Source organism: Ctenopharyngodon idella, chromosome 3 (assembly GCF_019924925.1).
Source record: "Ctenopharyngodon idella isolate HZGC_01 chromosome 3, HZGC01, whole genome shotgun sequence".
Taxonomy (NCBI): domain Eukaryota; kingdom Metazoa; phylum Chordata; class Actinopteri; order Cypriniformes; family Xenocyprididae; genus Ctenopharyngodon; species Ctenopharyngodon idella.
In genome coordinates, this window is record NC_067222.1 from 48,313,284 (window position 1) to 48,332,948 (window position 19,665).

A 19,665-nucleotide genomic window follows, 5' to 3' on the forward strand; every position below is an offset into this window, starting at 1 on the left:
TTTAGACTGTACCATAGTACTGAGACTGCTCTCATTACAAATGATCTGCTCTTATCATCAGATCGTGGTTGTATCTCTCTATTAGTGTTACTGGATCTTATTGCATTTGACACTATCGATCACAATATTCTTTTAAATAGACTCGAAAATTATGTTGGCATTAGTGGAATTGCATTGTCATGGTTCAAATCATACTTATCTGACCGTTATCAGTTTGTTGTAGTAAACAAAGAGATGTCATATCGATCACAAGTTCAATATGGAGTACCGCAAGGGTCAGTACTAGGACCGTTGCTTTTCACTCTGTACATGCTACCCTTGGGAGATATCATTAGGAAGCATGGCATTAGTTTTCACTGTTACGATGATGTTACTCAGCTCCATATTTCTTTGCACCCTGACAAAACTTACCAATTCACAAAATTAACGGAATGCATAGCTGATATAAAAAAAAAATCGGATGACCAGTAATTTCCTACTACTAAACTCAGAAAAAACAGAGATTCTAATTTTTGGACCAAAAACTTCTTCACGTAATAACCTAGAATACTGTCTAACACTTGATGGCTACTCTGTTAAGTCTTCGTCGTCAGTTAGGAGCCTGGGTGTGCTCTTTGATACCAATCTTTCATTTGAAAGCCATGTTTTTAGCATCTGTAAAACCACATTCTTCTATCTTAAAAATATATCTAAACTACGACATATGCTCTCAATGACAAATGCAGAACAGTTAGTTCATGCGTTCATGACCTCAAGGCTAGATTACTGTAACATTCTCCTGGGTGGTTGCCCTGCTCGCTTGATAAATAAACTACAGCTCGTACAAAATGCAGCTGCTAGAGTTCTTACTAGAACCAGGAAGTATGACCATATTAGCCCGGTTCTATTAACACTGCATTGGCTTCCTGTTAAACATCATATAGATTTTAAAATCTTGCTAATTACTTACAAAGCACTAAATGGTTTAGCTCCCCAGTACCTGAGCGAGCTCTTAACGCATCATAGTCCGCAATAGATTGCAATAGACGTGAATTCTGTTGCAATCTCAAAATTTAGGCCAGTTGATAATACCTAGAATATCAAAATCAACCGCAGGCAGTAGATCCTTCTCCTATTTGGCACCTAAACTCTGGAACAATCTTCCTAGCATTGTTTGGGAAGCAGACACACTCTGTCAGTTTAAATCTATACTAAAAACGCATCTCTTTAACCTGGCATACACATAACACATTATCAATTTATGTTTTCAAATCCGTTAAAGGATTGTTAGGCTGCATAAATTAGGTCAGCCGGAACCAGGCTGTATCCAGGTGAGATCAAGGACCTGCGCCTTGACATGACCACAACACAGCCCTGAAGTGTCAGCAGAGATTGAGTCAACTAGATCATCCACTGTGAAGGTCTCATCGACACGACAGACAGTGGCTCAGTTCATCAACAAACTGTCCATACCGCCGTGATGAATACGATCCTCAACTGGATGGAACTGGAATAAATACTTTGACTGTTGCGATCCCAATCGGACTAATGATAGCTACCTGAATCATAATAAAGCACTGTTTGCCAGAGGAGAACTGGCCCCCCGACTGAGCCTGGTTTCTCCCAAGGTTTTTTTTCTCCATTTTAACACCTGATGTCACCTGTTGGAGTTTGGGTTCATTGCTGCTGTCGTCTTTGGCTTGCTTAGTTGGGCCACTTGACATTTGATATTCAACAGTGTTTTGATCTGCCTGCATTGACACCATTGTATGCGAACTGAACTGAGCTGGATGATGACATCACTGTTCACTCCAGTGCTGATATAGATAAATGAACTAAATTAATAACTATTGATTCTTACAACAGAATGAATCAATACTGAATTTACTTAAGATGGACAATGACACCATTTTCTTTAAGAGCTGCTGTGCAGCCTAAATTATATACCAGTTATCACTGTAAAGCTGCATTGACACAATCTGCATTGTAAAAAGCGCTATATAAATAAAGGTGACTTGACTAATAGCAGAGGGATTGTCGCTGGAGTAGGGGGGTACTGTCTCGCACCCATATGAAACAGTCGCCATTGTTCCAAAGCAGTGGTTTCAAAACCAGCACTGCAAGTCTTGGATGTCACTCTTGTCTGATGCACCCATCTGAGGTCTTGGAGTCTTTACTAACAAGCTGATGAGTTGAATCAGGTGTGTTTGATTATGGAGACATCTAATCAAATGCCTGATTGATGGGAACCACTGCTCTAAAGGACCACAGCTCGTGTAAGTGCTTGGCAGTTTGCAGGCTTGAAGGCATGGTCACGGAAATCGCAGTCAAGTAATGGAAGGGACAGGCCCTTCCTTTGCCACCTGTCTGCCACCTGATGGAGTTTGGGTTCCTTGCCGCTGTCGCCTCTGGCTTGCTTAGTTGGGGACACTTGACTTGACATTTGATATTCAACAGTGCTTTGATCTGCCTGCATTGACACTATTCTTTAAGAGCTGCTGTGCAGCCAAACAATGTACCAGTTATCAATGTAAAGCGGGTTTGACACAATCTACATTGTAAAAAGCGCTATATAAATAAAGGTGACTTGACTTGACTTGACTTGACTTTGCTTGGGGGGGGTCACCGTTGATGAGGATGGCAAAGAGGGATAGGGTAGCCTCTGACTGGAAGCCTGGGGACTCATACTTACCTGGCAGGGGAGACACCACGATCAGGAAGGTGGCTCACCCAGGGCAAGGCTCAGCCATTGCACTCTGGTTGTGCTGACCCCTGCGAATTCCCCAAATGTGGAAATCTCACAAAACTAGGGGAAGAAGCAGGAATTCTTCTCCCAGCCATGCCTGTTTTCTAAATGATCCTGTGGTAGCTACTGTCACCACCGACTCAAAGCCATGACAAATGAAATGGAGGACATAGTCTAAAACGGTCAACATACGTGTAGTTAAAATTTTACTAAAAAGTTTACAATTGAAATTTAAAAGCGTAGTAGGTCTCCAATTTTTCAAGTCAGTCCAGTCACCTTTTTTGTAAAGTAAAGAGACTATCCCTGTTCTAAAACTGTCTGGAAGTCTGTCAAGGGTCTCAATTCGTGAGCTAAAATATCCCAAAAGGTAATATAAAACTCTAGGGGGAGTCCATCTGCTCCCGGGGACTCCCCCCCCCCTTAAAAAAATGTAAGTGCTTTTTGTATTTATAAAAAGGTAAAATCTTGGATTAAAAGCTCATTTTTACTATTAACTTTTTTGACTATAAAATTTAAGACTTCCTTTACAGTGTCATCGTGTACTTCTTTAGGACTATATAGCTCCTGGTAAAAACTTTCCACCCCTTTTAAAATTTCATCTGTTGTTTTAACTTCCCTCTCTTCTACTTTTACACTGGTTATAGCCCCTCCCCTTGTTATTATCTTTTTTAAAAAAGTCCCTAGTACATTTTTCACCATCTTCTTAAAAGAACCCCTTTACTTTGAAAACTGGATAAAACTGACATTTCTTTTTTAATTTCTCTAATTTCGTCATTAAAATCAAAAACATTGTTTTGAGATTAAAATATCTTTGTAGTCTTTTTTGAAGCCCCATCATGTGTCTCTTTTCCCTATTCTTCTTGTCCCTTCCTACTTTCATAAAAAACTGTCTTGTCCACCAACACCACTGTGTACGTGTATTGTAAAAGTCTTGGAGGGTCTGCCATTGGCTGAACTGCCCCCTATATTCCTTAACTACATCCTTATCTTCTAAAAGGGAGCAGTTCAGCTTCCACAGCCCTCCCCCTACCGTCACACCCGTGGGGGGGGGTCACTGTAGCATCGGTCGGCAGGCAGTCCCTTGTAAAAAATATAGTCGATTCGAGAGGCTTTGGCACCATCACTACTGAACCAAGTGTAGCCCTCCTCTATTTGATGCACATTTTTAAAGCAGTCGACTAAATTAAAATCTTTAACTAAACCCTGTAATAAAACCGATGTCTTATCGACTCAATTTCACTCCCACTGGATTCTGTACACTTATCCAAAACTGTTTCTTCCTCTCTCTCCTCTCCTTCCTTGTCTTTCTCAATGATGGTAACTTTTCTGAGTTCGATTTGAATGTTTGACTCCGCCCCTGTGACCGCCCCACTTCCTTCCTGCTGCCCAATCCCTGAGGCTGGCCAGGGATTTGAAATTCTCGCCAAAACCTCAGGGTCCGCCTCCTCCTCCCTTTGTTTGGTGAGCTTGTGAAGCGGCCATTTTTAGCTTGTTGGCAAAGATTTTAGGGCAGTCTCTGTAGAGATGGTTTGATTCTCCACAAAGATTGCACCGCCTGCCATTGGTACATTGTTCAAAATTATGTCCAATTTCTTTACACTTCCAACATACTAATTCTTGGCATGCTTCGGCTAAATGCCCCAATCTACCGCATTTTTGACATAGATTTGGCATGCCCTGGTAATGAATGTAGCCACTATTCTCTCCAAGCACAATCATGGAGGGCAGATATTTCAGGTCCTGGTAACCCCCGGTGTCCTCCCATTGGGGACTACATTGATAAGAACAGATTTTTTTTTTTTCTTGATTTTTTTATTGTTCACTTCAATAATAATCAATCACATCGACATTTACATTTGTTTCCCAGGTGTGACATATTTCATTGTAACATTCGTACTCATATATTCTAAACAGCATTTGGTTTGTTTACACTTCATACACTTTGAAGGTAAAATTTGTTATATTGATTAGTCTTAAAAGAAGTTTCCAAAGAAAAAATAAAATGTTTCCTTAAATACTTAAATTATTGAAATGCATGTCTGATAAATAATTTAAATAATGAAATAAAATAATTTAAAAGATTATTAGTATTAGCTGTGACATTTATAAAACAGTCAAACTTTCCCTGTGCAGGAGCGAAGTGAGACCTTAACAATATTGTCTCCCCTCTGCTCATCCAAACAAGGCACCGAGGCCCGGCGCTTCAGGCTACCAGAGGAGACCCTCTTAAACCATGGCTCCGCTGCCCCTTCCAGATGTTTGTGTGGGGCATCTACGGCAGCCACGGCACGTGGCTACGGGGACCTTTTTCTGTGAAGCTCCGACTCCCACATCTGAATAGCCTCGTACGGCATACTCCTGCAGCCTCTTTTTAGCCAGCTCCATTGCGGCGTGCAGAGACACCTGCACGTGCTTCCCCACCAGCCGTTTCTGGAGGTCCAAATAGAGTCTTCCATGGGGAGCCAGAGGTTTTTAGACGGTGTGGCTGGCTTTCCCCTCTGGCTCAACCCACCCATTATCCTCTGGTAAGTTAGGACCTCCCCTACTGGTAGGCACAGGAATTGCTGGGAGCCGGCCATTGCCCACAGGTCCCTCGCAGTGCTGCACTCCCAGAGCACATGCCTCACGGTCTCGGGTGCACCACACCCGGGCCGTGGGCATCTCGAGTCCCTTGCCATACCCCGGGAGTGCATCACGGCCCTGACCGGGAGGATCTCGTGGGCCACCATCCACGGCAAGTCGCGGTGCCTGTTCAGAAGAGCTGGGTGGGACACACTGCGCCAAATGATCTGGGCTTCTTGTTGTAAGGGTGGAGCTCCTACAGGGGTTCAGGCTGTAGGGTTGCCGAGTGACTAAAGAAACGTTATCAGCAAGATGGCAGAAAACTGTACATTTCTTGTCTATAACCACCCACTGCAACTTATACCAACGACGGAAATAAGCGCAGTTATAATAGCAAAATATGTGGGAGAGCGTTGCTACAGTGTGACAATATTGTATTGCAATAGGGAGCACATTAATGTTAATACTAAATCAAAACTAGTTAGCACATCATTTGTAATAGAAAGGGTTTAATGACAATATCTGATTATGGTTACACTTAACATACTTACAAAATAGATGTATGAGATGATAAAATCATATACCATTAATCGTACCCAGCATGTATGTCAAAAGTTACCTGAGAGATAGAGAGAGAGAGAGTGAAAGAGAGAGAGAGAGAGAGAGAGAGAGAGAGAGAGGGCCAGAGAGAATGCCCAAGAAAAGCCAAGAATCAAAGACCCAGAGCAACAGTTATAATCCTCTTTTATCCCTTCCTTGACCATGTGACTGAAACCAAAATATGAGACATTCAAACTGACCAATCAGGAAATTAAAACTTCCCCCACTGTACTAAAGGTGTGACCATTTGTAGACCCCCGATGTATATACATTTTGGCCTACAGGCCTTGATCACCTTCAACACCTTTGTGCCTTCCAAATGGCCCTTGTAGCAAGAGAGAGGGGGTTGAAACAGTAAAGCAAATGTCTTTGTTCGTTTTAAAATATCTTAAGATATTTTCAGTCTTACATTGTAGAGTGAGCCCGCGCACTGGGCTCACTTGCTCCCGCTCCTGCACAAGAGAAAGGATCGACGTATGATTAGTTAAAATGTCTATTTCTTCTTTTTCCATATTTAACTTTTTAGAAAACTTTTTAATAAATCCATATGTTGTTGGTTGGTTAAAAGCTACTGGTTTTGTGTGGTCACTTTCTAAAATTTTTAGACTTCTAAGGTAAGAGCCCATCCAAAACCTAACCATTGCTGTTGTTTTGTTGTCGTTTAATGGTGATGTGGCATATTGCATATATAGTGCAGTAAAATGGGATCTTAAAAACACATATAAGTCTGGTACTCCTTTTCCTCCATTTGTCTCAGTCTTTTTCATTACGTCTCTCCTCAATCTCTCCCATTTGGATCCCCACAGAAAATAAAATATTGCCCAGTCCAGGGCCAGCAGGAACCGTCTTGGGGGGCTAAAAACAGAGCATAAAATTAACATTAGAGGTAAAATAACAGCTTTTATTATTAAAATTTCCCCTTCTGTTGTCAACTTCCTTAGACCCCAAAACCCCAATCGTTGTTTTGCCTTATTTAAAACCTCTTCCCAATTTCCTTTCCCTCCTCCTTCTTTATCAAACTTTACTCCTAAAATTTTAAAATCAGTGCTTTTAATTGTTACTTCTAGTCCGTTCATGTCTGTGGGTCTCCATGGTCCATAAAACTGTGCTTGTGTTTTTGCTCGATTGAGTTTAGCCCCGCTTGCCCTCCCAAACCAGTCAGTCAAATCTAAGGTCCTTTGAATTGATAAAATGTCCACGTCATCCATATACAGTGCAGTCTTTACTGTCAGTCCCCCTGTTCCTGGAATAGGAAGTCCTCTGATCCATTAGTCCTTTTTAAGACCTGTGCTAACGGTTCTATGCACATTACGAACAGAAGGGGAGATAATGGACAGCCCTGACGGACGCCGCAGCGTATATTGACTGCTTTTGTGAGATGCCCACTTACCAGGATCCTGCTATTTATATCCCTATATAGCAATCCCACCCATGCCAGGAATCTCCCTGGAAACCCCATTTTAGTCAGTACTTTAAACAAGTACTGGTGCGAGACCCGGTCAAAAGCTTTTTCAAAATCTAAATTTAGCACTGCTAACCGAATATTTCTGTCTCTCGCATAACAGATGGCGTCTCTTATCAGTACGAGGCTGTCCGTGATCTTTCTTCCTCGTATAGCACAGGTTTGATCCGGGTGGATCAGCCCTGATAAAAACCCTGACAGGCGTGTTGCTAAAATCTTACAAAAAATTTTGCATTCGAAATTTAAAAGAGTAATGGGGCACCAATTCTGCAGGTCTTTATCATCTTTTTTATATAAAAGCATCACAATGCCTATCCTAAAACTTTCCGGTAAAAGATTTGTATTGTCAAAGTTATTAAATGTCCCAGAATGTCTCGTATATTTTAAAGGAAGTCCGTCCGCACCTGGGGACTTACCTCTTTTAAAACTTTTCAAGCACTCAGTGATTTCTGATCTGTTAAAGTCTTTACTTAAAAGTTCTTCTTCCTTCACTGTTTTCTCAAATAAAATCTAGCAATTAATTTATTATTTCTTCATCTATGTTTTTTTCCTTGTACAATACCTCATAGAAATCTTCCACCACCATTAAAATATCCTTTGTATTGGTCATCAGATTTCCTTCTTTATTTTTTATGCTTACCATTGCCCCACCTTTACTCACAATCTTTTTAAAAAAATATCGCGTACATTTTTCACCTTCTTCGATCTCTCTTTCCTTACTTCTAAGGATGACTCCTTTGCTTTTTATTTCTGATAAATTTCTCATCTCTTTTTTGACCTCTGTTATTTCTTCATTAAAATCAAATCCTAAATTTAAAAGGTTAAAATAATGTTGTAAACGTTTTTGCAACCCCACCATTCTTTTCTTTTCTTTATTTTTCCTTTTAATACCTGCCCAAATGAAAAAAGTCTTGGTCTTTCCCTTCACCATCTCCCACCACTGTGCTCTTGAATCAAAAAAGTCTTGAAGGGTCTGCCATTGACTATACTGCTCCCTGTATTCATTTACTATTTCTTTGTCCTGTAACAGGGAGCAGTTTAGTTTCCACAGACCCTTCCCTACAGTCACACCTGGGGGAAGTGAAAGGGTGCATGACAGCATGCCGTGATCAGAAAAGAAGACAGGGGTGATTCTAGCATCTCTCGGCGGGCAGTCTCTAATGAATACATAATCTATTCGAGAAGCTTTGGAGCCATAGCTACTGAACCAAGTGTGGCACCCCGCTTTAGGATGCATCATCTTAAAACAGTCCGTTAATCTAAAATCTTTTATTATGTCTTGTAGTAAATGTGTTGTTTTGTCCTTTTTAAAATCTCTCCCCGCTCCTCTCCTATCTCCTTTTCCTAAAATACAATTAAAATCCCCAGCAAAGATTAAGGGGGTTCTCCCTAAAAGGTGGGGTTGCATGTCTTCTAAAAGACTGTATCTGTCATTCTTTTCTGTATGCCCGTTAAAATTTAATACACTAAAATCCCTGCCTAAAAATGTCAAATTTACTAAAAGAGCCCGTCCATCTATTAATATTGTGCTCCTCTTCACCAAGATTTGTGGGTTTTTTATCAGAATGGCTACTCCATCTGCTTTATTGTGGTTTAAGCCACTCCATATAGATGATCCTTGTTGCCACTTATCCTCCCACGTCTTGTAGTTATTTAAAAAGGGTAGCGTACATTCCTGTAGTAAAAACAAATCATAGGGTTGTGTACTTAAAACAGATTGTGCTCTCATCTGTGACCTCACACTTCTCACATTTATAGTTGAGATGGTGATGGTCGTAACCATTAAAACAGGAATAAAAGAAGACAGATACACCATATTGTATTAAAAGAAGTGAAAACATGCTAACCATTAAAAAACAAATTTTCTTGTAAAACAAACTCTTCCTGCATTTCCACAAAATTGGAGGCTGAGGATTGAGCTTGTTTTCCTTTTGAATCACAGGGAGAGCTGCTGGGTGTGGATGATTTCAGCTCAATCAATAGGAAAGAAATCTCATTGGCTGTTTGATCTATTCAGGTCCTCCGATGAGGAGGAATCTGAAATTCTTCCCATTTTTTCCTTTTCTATTTCTTTCCAGAGAGGGGAGTTTGCCACTCTCTTTTCTTAATCGATTGAGCACAGGGGAGTTTCTCACTTAATTGACTTTCTTTCTGTAAATCGTCTGTGTCCTCCCCTGCATTTCCACTTACCTCTGTGATGTCTTCTCCTATCTCTTTCCTTTGATCATCCTCCCCCTGTTGCTCCTCACTACTTAACTCCGCCCCCTCGTTATCATTTTGTTTGCTTTTCTCAACCGCCATTTTGTGTGCTTTAACTTTGTTGGCAAAAGATTTTGGGCAATCTCTGTAGAGATGGTTGGAGTCTCCACACAGATTACACCTTCAGCCATAGGGACATTCATCGAATGTATGCCCAATTTCTCTACATTTCCCACAAAAAGACTTCTGGCAAGCTTCCACTAAATGCCCAACCTCTCCACATCTACGACAGAGCTTGGGCATTCCCTGATAATAAATGTAGCCTCTGTTTTCTCCAAGCACAATCACTGATGGAAGATGTTTCAGGCCCTGGAAGTCCTGGGGATCTTCCCACTGTTTAATGGGAATTCTCCAGGAACAGTTCCAGATACCATCCTCACCTAACCTTTTCATGGCTTGGTTGGGTAGATACTGCTCTGTGAGAGGCCAAGTACATATATCTTCTCCACTAACGGTTTCATTGAACATTCGGACAATAACCATTTTGTGGGTATTGTCAGTCAGTTTCTCCACCTTAAACATGGAAAATTGGGTCTTTGCATTTTCAAATCTGGTCCAGAAGTCATTCAGCAAACTAGCTGACTTAAAACTTACATCAAAACCTTTATTAAAAGAGAGGAACAGGATACAGTTTAAATCATTAGGTATGAATCTCAGAGTTTGCTGAACAAACTTGCGGGAAAAATCCAAGCAAGAAATTTGAACAAGCTTTCCATCTTTCTCAAAAAGTGTGAAACGCATGCTGTGGTGCCTCCGCACGCCGGCACGGGCAGCCAACATGTTGGAGGCACCCACAGCTTTGAATTGAAACCTAAAAGAACTATCCAAACAGTACAAAATTAAAACAGGAAGAGAAAAAACACTTACCTCCAGACCAATTCTTTCAACCAAATCTCCTCCTTAAAACAAAAACAACACACTATTAAAAACCAATAAATAGTAAAAGATACAGCTGTGAGCAGTACAATATACCTCTTAAGGTATAGGAAAGTGTTATAAAAGAACACAACCTAAAAACCAACAAAGAGGCGATCGCAATACTGCCCAATGACAAGACACTTGATCTTAACCAAAAGGCTGAGAAGCAATGCCGTTGTGAAGTAGTGGGGCCAGAGCCGGTAAAGGCGACACCCATCTGGGCCGCGGTGAGTTTGTACTTTGCCTCTAGGACCACTGCTGTCGATCAGATCATTTGTTAAATATTGGAGATTATGTGAAACAACCTACTTTCGCGGACTGGTCCTAGGTTTTTCGATCAACCTCCACAAAAGCACCGCAGTACAATTCTCTGGACTCCCTAGGTCATTCATGATCAGGAGGAAAAAAAACTGGGAGACTCATCAAGTGAACCATGTACACCTGTTCTTCCCTCTATAAAGCTTAGGCTTTGTTTGGCGTGGTGTGTTGCTTGCTCCTGGGTGCTTTGGTTTTGATTTTGGTCTTTGTTTGTTTATTTTGATTTCATTATTAATTTAAATTTGCTTCTGTCTGATGTTTGATCGGCTGTGTCATGCAACGATTTGATTAAGGGACAAAAAACTGATTCAACTCTTGTTGAGCTGTTTGATCGAATTGTTCCCTTATGACGCAACCGTCAGTCTTTCTTCTGGGTGTTACCTGGACGAAGGGTTGTTGGTTTGGAAGTGGGTGCCACAGGGAGAGTTTGCAATTGGTGATCCCATTGTACAAATTGTAATTCCTCAGTCTCTCCACCAATTTGTGTTACAGACGGCACATGATACATCTGGCCATATGGGGGGTAAAAGAGACATATAAGTTACTCTGGAAATGTTTCTTTTGGCCAAAAGTGAAGCGTGATGTATCCAAGTACATTAAATCTTGTCACATGTGTCAACTTGTGGAAAAGTCAAATCAGTCATCGAAACCTGTACCTCTTTATCCGATTCTGGCCATCAGCCAGCCATCCGAGCCACCAAAGAATGTTCTGTCATATGTTGGTGATTTTTGTCGAAGAGATTTTGAGTCTTGCCAGTTGGCAAAAGCATGTGTGTGTAAAGCTCAGGACCGAATGAAATTGCTTTTTGATCCTCGTGCAAAGGTGCGCTCTTTGCAACCAGATGACCAGGCCCTCGCGTCGTTGCCTGTTGTCGGATTACCATTTCAAGAAAACTTTGTGGCTGTTGCTCGCCAGATTTCTTATGCTTTTAGAGATTGCTTTGACACAATATCAAGTAGCTGGGACAAAACCAATGTGCTTGACACTCCTATCAAACCTGTTTTTCTAACAGATTCTTGTGCTATTTGTGACGCTACAGTTTTAGCGTCGACTTCTGTCAGTGTAGGGGGGGGGAGGTAGACGAAATCTGTCTCGAGGATTCTGCTCTTCAGGGTTGTTTACGGAGCTCTGCTTTTTTGTTTTGCTTATTTGCTTTCATTTGGGCTTTACAGCACTTTGAAGTGTATGTGGGTTCGTCTGAGGGACCTCTGGTGGTTTTTACTGATCACAACCCTTTCGTTTTTTTCTTCACTCGTCACAGAACCCTAACCAAAGGTTAATGAGGTGGTGCTTATTTTTACAGGGATGCCTGTTAGATATTCACCACATTAAAGACTCAGACTACATGGATACGAGATAAGGCATCAGCAGTTATGTTCTCTAAGTGTCATAGGATTTGTCCCATTTTCCCTGTTCTTTTCTTAATTTGCTTCCTAGGCGCCAAGGTTGCTGGAAGTAGTTGGAGAGCTGATTAGACTGGTGGAGATTTGTGATCTGGATTGATTCTTGTCACTTGGACTTAAAAGCTCAGGCTTTGTTTGGTGTGGTGTGTTGCTTGCTCCTGGGTGCTTTGGTTTTGATTTTGGTCTTTGTTAGTTTATTTTGATTTCCTTATTCATTTAAATTTGCTTCTGTCTGATGTTTGATTATTGATGTGTCTGACAGAAATTGTGTTTGGTTTTGTTGATTTCTTGGTTTATATATTTTTGTATTTATAGTAATAAATCTCTTTTTCTTGCAACCTACCAACCCGACTATGTTCTCCATTTCATTTGTCATGGATTTGAGTCGGTCGGGACAATAGCTACCACGGGGTCATTTAGAAAATGGGCATAGTCAAGTGCCCCCAAAAGCCTATCGTCCCTAAACGAAAACTCAGAACTTTGAAAAACTAGGTGAGCACATGCAACACACGACTCCAAAAAGGGGTGTGCAAACGAGTACGGAAATGGAGCCACAGACAACGCTATGACTGTTAAAAACCACAGCACCACCTAATCTGCTTTCAACCAGTATGTCCAGAGGAGAGCGTGAACGTAGTCTCCCACTACCATAAATTATGCAGTTGAGATTCCCACATTTGGGGAATTCGCAGGGGTCAGTACAACCGGAGTACAATGGCCGAGCCTCGCCCTGGGTGAACCACCTTCCTGATCATGGTGTCTCCCCTGCCAGGTAAGTATGAGTCCCCAGGCCTCCAGTCAGAGGCTACCCTATCCCTCTTTGCCATCCTCATCAACGGTTACCCCCCCCAAGCGAAGGAAGGGCGTGTCCCTTCCATTACTTGACTGCGATTTCCGTGACCATGCCTTCAAGCCTGCAAACTGCCAAGCACCTACACGAGCTGTGGTCTTTCAGAGCAGTGGTTCCCATCAATCAGGCATGTTTGATTAGATGTCTCCCTAATCAAACACGCCTGATTCCACTCATCAGCCCAAGACCTCAGATGGGTGCACCAGACAATAGTGACATCCAAGACGTGCAGTGCTGGTTTGGGAGCCACTGTTTTGGAACAATGGCGACCGTTTCATAAGGGTGCGAGACAGCACCCCCCTACCAGCCGTCCCCCCGCAGGTAGGTAGAGATTCTTCGTGAAGCTCCAGCGACATTCCCTCTTCTATTAGTCACAACAATTTGCAGTCCCCAAAAAGGGGAAGCACACCATTCCTGAAAACACTGCAATACCAGGTCGATGCGTCGAGTGGACAGAGCAAGCCCCGGTTCCGGCTCCATGAGCCGAAAATCCATTTAATATGTAGTCCCCAGATAGGGGACGTATCAGATATTAAACTGATAAGAACAGATTTTTTTTTTCTTTCGAAAAAAAGTTTTATTGTCACATTTTTTCATTCAAACCACACATTTCTTGTCTTTAAAAACATACTTGTTTATACAGAATAAAACCAAAAATGACACAATTCTAGTTGAAATCAGTCAATGTCATGTGTTGTGTAAAAGTCCATGTATGCAAGGCAGTGTGGTGTTAAAAGAAAGTATAAAAGAATGAAAAATAAATAGCAAATAAATATAAGCAAGATAAAACAAAATAAAATCATTCTATTTAAAAATCCTCTGTTGTGCAGGACCAGGGGTGAGTCCCTATCAAGAAAGACCATTCACTCCAGGTCTCCAGAACAGGCCCAGGACTCCCCGCTTCTAGGGCACAGAGGAAATCCCTTCTCCTCCAGCCCGCTGTTCCCGTAGCCAGATTAGTGAGGGTGCATCTACGGGCGGCCAAGGTCGGTGGCGGCCGGGACCCTTTCGTGCGACCCTGACCCCCCCATCCGAATGACGACATGTGGCCCACCCTGCAGCATTGATGTTATTTTCTGCTCGTGGAGGGGGACTGTCACGCGTTTCCCCACCAGCAGGTTTCTGGTAGCCCAGATGGTATTATGATGTTTAGGGTGAGCTAGAGCAAGGCAAATTTTGTTGTTGTCATCTCCTTCAAGCCCTGACCCACCCCCAGGATAGCGAGCTTGAAGTCCACCTGGGCCCCACCCACTGGCAGGCACAGGAAAACCAGGGGGCCGGTCTTGGTCCACAGGTCCCGCGCTACGCCACACTCCCAGAGCAGATGTCGGACGGTCTCCGGGCAGTTGCATCCGGACCGTGGGCAGATGGGGGTTTTGGCCATGCCTCTGGAGTGCATAACCGCCCTGACCGGGAGGATCTCATGAGTCATCCACGATAAGTCCTTGTGCCTGTTCTGGAGAGCTGGGTGGGCTGTGTTCCTCCAAACATCTTTGGCCTCACTTAGTGTGAGGCCTGGAACTGGACTCACCATTTCCCGGTCCTGCATAAGAGAGATGAGAGATTTGTAGTTAGTTAAAATGGTGACGTCATTTGTCTCTAAGAGGTATTTCTTTAAAAATTTCTTGATAAAACTGTACTCTTTTGGCAAATTAAAAGACACTGGGTTTTCAAGTCGATAGGTAAAATCTTTAAGCTTCTTAAGTAGGACCCCATCCAGAAATGAGCCATGGCCGCTGTCTTATTCTCTCTGGATGGGGTCAGCGCATATCCAATGTGGAGGGCGGTAAAGTGGCTGCCTAAAAACAAGTGGGGGTCCAGGAGGCCTTTCCCGCCATTTTCCTTTCTTTTTTTAAAGACCTCCCTTTTCAATCATTCCCACTTGGACCCCCACAGGAAATAAAATACCGCCCTCTCCAGGTTGGCCAGGAATCGTCTTGGGGGACTAAAAACAGACAAGTAAAATTAGTGGTAAAATTCCCTTCAATTGTCATTAGTCTGAGTCCCCAAAACCCCAGTCTTTGTCTAACTTTCCCTAAAATGTCAGTCCAGTTTCCCCGTCCTCCACCCTCTCTGTCAAGTTTTACCCCTAAAACTGTCAGGTCATTGTTTTTAAAATCCAAATCCAGTCTGCCTGTGTCCACGTTTCCCCACAGCCCAAAGAGCTGGGCCTCGGACTTACTCCTGTTGAGCTTAGCGCCGAGGCCTGACCGTACCAGTCAGTCAAGTCCAATGCTCTTTGTACTGATAAAAGGTCAGTTGCTAAAAGGGTTACGTCGTCCATATATAAAACACAGGTTGCTGTCGGTCCAACAGTCCCTGGGACGTCCAGTCCTTTAATCCATTTATCCTTTCTCAAGATTTGTGCCAGTGGCTCAATGCAAGCCACATACAGGAGGGGAGATAAAGGACACCCCTGATGGACACCGCTGTGAATATTCACAGCTTTGGATAAATGCCCATTAACCAAAATTCTGCTAACCAGACAGTTGCACAGCAGTCCCACCCAGGCTATAAACCTCCCTGGAAACCCCATTTTTTCCAGGACCTTAAAGAGGAACTGGTGCGAGATGTGGTGAAATGCTTTTTCAAAATCTAAATTTAGGACTACCAGTCGAATGTTTCTGTCTCTCGCATAACAGATGGCATCTCTGATCAGTACCAGGCTGTCCGTGATCTTCCTTCCAGGCACAGCGCATGCTTGATCTGGGTGGATTACGTCCTCTAAAACAGTCAACATACGCATGGATAAAATTTTACTAAAAATCTTACAATCAAAATTTAAAAGTGTAATAGGTCGCCAGTTCCGTAAGTCAGTCTTTTCTCCTTTTTTGTGTAAAAGTGAAACTATCCCTATTCTAAAGCTGTCAGGAAGTATTTCAAGAGTCTCAAATTCTTTAAAAACAGTCAGTAAGTCATGTGCTAAAATATCCCAAAAAGTTGAATAAAACTCTAGAGGAAGTCCGTCTATTCCGGGGGACTTTCCTCGTTTAAAACTTTTAAGAGCTTTGTGAATTTCTAAAATTGTAAAATCTTGAGATAAAACGGCACATTTACTGTCCACTTTCTTTTCTAAACACTCTAAAACTTCCCTTAACGTGTCATTGTGTACTTTCTTGGTATTATATAAGTTTTCATAAAATACTTAAGTTTCCTTTAAAATTTCTTTTGTAGTTTGAGCTTCCCTTCCTTCACTTTTTAAAACAGTGATTGCCCCACCCCGTGAAATTATCTTTTTAAAAAAATACCTGGTACACCTTTCACCTTCTTCTATATCCTTTTCCCTGCTCCTTAAAATGACACCTTTGCTTTGACTTTCGGATAAAACTGACACCTCTTCTTTTACATTTTTGATCTCTTCATTAAAATCAAAACCTGTGTTTATAAGGTTAAAATACCTTTGTAGTCATTTTTGCAGCCCCATCATGTGCCGTTTTAAACTGTTCTTTTTATCCCTACCTATCTTTCTAAAAAACTGTCTAGTCCGTTCCTTCACCATCTCCCACCACTGTGCACGTGAGTCGTAAAAGTCTTGGAGGGTCTGCCATTGGCTGAACTGCTCACTATACTCTCTGGCTATCTCCTCGTCCTCTAAAAGGGAGCAGTTCAGCTTCCACAGCCCACCCCCTACTGTCACACCAGTTTGCAGTGAAAGGGTGCTTGACAGCATTATGTGGTCTGAGAAAAATAGAGGGGTTAATGTTGCGTCGGTTGGCGGGCAGTCTCTTGTAAAAATGTAGTCAATGCGAGAGGCTCTGGTGCCATCACCACTGAACCAGGTGAAGCCCTGCTCTCTCTGATGCGTTGTTTTAAAACAGTCAACTAATTTAAAATCTCTGACTAAACCCTGCAATAAAACCGATGTTTTGTCAACTTTAAAATCCTCTACTCTCTTTCTGTCTTTCTGGGATAAAACACAAGTAAAATCCCCTGCTACCACACCAGTGGAGCTCTACCTAACATGTGGGGCTGCAAGTCTTCTAAAAGCTCATATCTTTCATTCTTGTCAGTAAAACCACACACATTAAGAACATTAAAACTCTTATCTAAAAAAAGTCAGATTTGCTAAAATTGCCTGCCCATTCCTTATCACTGTGCTTCCCTTCACCAAGACATTGGGATTATTAATTAAAATGGCAACCCCGTCATTTTTGTTGAAGTTGGAACCGCTCCAGAGGGAGGGTCCAGAGGTCCAAAGCTCCTCCGATTTCCTGTAATTGGTTAAAAAAGGCAGAGCACACTCTTGCAATAAAAACACATCTGACTCTTAAAAGTTTTTTTAAAAAGTTTTGTGCTCTTAAAATGGACCTCACACTTCTTACATTGATTGTGGAGATTGTGAGGGCCATGAGCAACGTGGTTAAAAGGATGAGCCCTTAAATGATAAAAGAAGACACTTAACAACTACAAAGACAGATTAAAATCAAGTAATTTCTTGTAACACTTGCCCTTCTGTTCTCCCATGGATACTGGGGGCAGTAGGGGAAATGTTTGCCACCTCAGGTTCCACAGAGAGATCCTTCGGCGACGATGTTGTTGATGTGCAAAGAAGAAACCTCATTAAGAGACTCGGGGGGCCACATCCGGTTCAGATCTTCTGATAAAGAACTATCTGACCTATGTGCTACCCTCAGCTTTTTCTCCTCTGCGTCATGCAGAGCAGATCCCGCAGGCCTTTTTTGTACTTGAGCATTGGGGAGTGAACAGTCAGTTTCACTCCCCCTTGATGGCATACTCATCTTTTGTTTAATTTCCTTTGTCTTGTCTGGGAGTGGTTCCCTCCCCCTGTTTCGTTTCAATCTGTGACTCCGCCCCTTTAGCCACCCCACTTCCTCTTTCCTGCCCAATCCCTGAGGCTGGCAGAGAATTTGAAATTTACCCAACCAGACACAAATTTCCTCCCCAGTCACTGTCTCATTAAACATTCTAACAATCACAGTTTTAAGTGTATTATCAGAAAGCTTTTCAACAGTAAACATGGAGAACTGAGATTTTACTGATTCAGATCTCTGCCCCTGAACAAAAGCTATGATGTTAGCTTTAGAGCTGTTTCCCACCTGAATGATTTTTGGCAGAGTCACAATACAGTTCAGTTCTTCAGGTTTAAAACGTAAAGTCTTCTGGAGAAGTCAAGATCGTGACATCCCCAGGAGCCTTCCATCAATTTCTTTGAATAAAAAAAATAAATAAATAAATAATCGCAAGCCTATCGTCCCTAAACGAAAACTCAGAACTTTGCAAAACTAGGTGAGCACACAACACACGACTCCAAAAAGGGGCGTGCAAACACGTATGGAAACGGAGCCACAGACAACTGTTAAAAACCACAGCACCACCTAATCTGCTTTCAACCAGTATGTTCAGGGGAGAGCGTGAACACAGTCCCCCACTACCATAAATTATGCAGTCTAGATTCCCACATTTGGGGAATTCGCAGGGGTCAGCACAACCGGAGTGCAATGGCCAAGCCTCACCCTGGGTAAACCACCTTCCTGATCATGGTGTCTCCCCTGCCAGGTAAGTATGAGTCCCCAGGCCTCCAGTCAGAGGCTACCCTATCCCTCTTTGCCATCCTCATCAACGGTGACCCCCCTCCCCAAGCAAAGGACTTACTTGACTGCGATTTCCGTGACCATGCCTTCAAGCCTGCAAACTGCCAAGCACCTACACGAGCTGTGGTCCTTTAGAGCAGTGGTTCCCATCAATCACGCGTGTTTGATTAGATGTCTCCCTAATCAAACACACCTGATTCCACTCATCAGCTTGCTAGTAAAGACTCCAAGACCTCAGATGGGTGCACCAGACAAGAGTGACATCCAAGACGTGCAGTGCTGGTTTGGGAACCACCGCTTTGGAACAATGGCGACCGCTTCATAAGGGTGCGAGACAGCACCCCCATGCCAGCCGTCCCCCCACAGGTAGGTAGAGACTTTTCGTGAAGCTCCAGCGACATTCCTTCTGCTGTTAGCCACAACAATTTGCAGTCCCCAAAAAGGGGAAGCACACCGTTCCTGGAGACACTGTAATACCAGGTCGATGCGATCATTTTGTTACAACACATGATACATTTATTGTGTTTTATGCATTATGGAAAGTCTCAAAAAATAACAAAACACAATAAAACAACCAAAGAGCAGTCTTTTTACAAAAATAAAAACATTTTGTGTGGAGTGTTGTTTGTGTTATGTATCTGTAGTGTTAAAACCAGTGTGCGTTAAAACAAAACAAAAAACGGGATTAAAAGCTCTCTCTTCCATTGTACGAGAACGGGTGTGTCCTTAAAAAAAGATGACCATCAGCTCAGTTCCCCATAAACAGTCCCAAAGACCTGGCCCTTCTGGGCCCAGAGGAGATCCTCTTAAACCGAGGCACTGCTGCCCCGCCCAAGGTGTTCGGGGGGCATCTACGGTCAGTCAGGGCTCATGGCTATGGGGACCTTTCTTGTGAAACTTCGACCCTCCACATCTGAATGGCAACATGCGGTGTACTCCTGCAGCCTTGATTTTGCCAGCTGGAGGGTGGCGTCGAGGGACACCTGCATGCGCTTCCCTACCAGTAGGTTTCTGG

At 42.7% G+C, this 19,665-nt stretch overlaps 1 protein-coding gene, 2 non-coding genes and 2 pseudogenes across 3 annotated transcripts; 1 reads left to right on the forward strand and 4 right to left on the reverse strand.

Annotated features, from left to right (window-relative positions):
• Nucleotides 1–2,663: 2,663 nt before the first annotated feature.
• Nucleotides 2,664–2,816, forward strand: LOC127510303 (uncharacterized; annotated as a pseudogene).
• A 10,050-nt stretch (nucleotides 2,817–12,866) lies between these two features.
• On the reverse strand, nucleotides 12,867–13,028 carry LOC127510300 (U1 spliceosomal RNA). The gene has a single exon (XR_007929544.1). It is a non-coding gene; the product is annotated as a U1 spliceosomal RNA (small nuclear RNA).
• Nucleotides 13,029–13,496: 468 nt separating this feature from the next.
• Nucleotides 13,497–13,677, reverse strand: LOC127510313 (uncharacterized; annotated as a pseudogene).
• A 580-nt stretch (nucleotides 13,678–14,257) lies between these two features.
• LOC127510143 (transposon TX1 uncharacterized 149 kDa protein) lies at nucleotides 14,258–17,447 on the reverse strand. Its single transcript, XM_051889633.1, is given in 8 exon segments — nucleotides 14,258–14,766; nucleotides 14,769–15,055; nucleotides 15,057–15,077; nucleotides 15,079–15,301; nucleotides 15,304–17,038; nucleotides 17,041–17,151; nucleotides 17,153–17,366; nucleotides 17,368–17,447. Coding segments are annotated over 8 exon segments (3,180 nt in total).
• A 1,012-nt stretch (nucleotides 17,448–18,459) lies between these two features.
• LOC127510299 (U1 spliceosomal RNA) lies at nucleotides 18,460–18,623 on the reverse strand. Its single transcript, XR_007929543.1, has one exon. It is a non-coding gene; the product is annotated as a U1 spliceosomal RNA (small nuclear RNA).
• Between the last annotated feature and the right edge of the window lie 1,042 nt (nucleotides 18,624–19,665).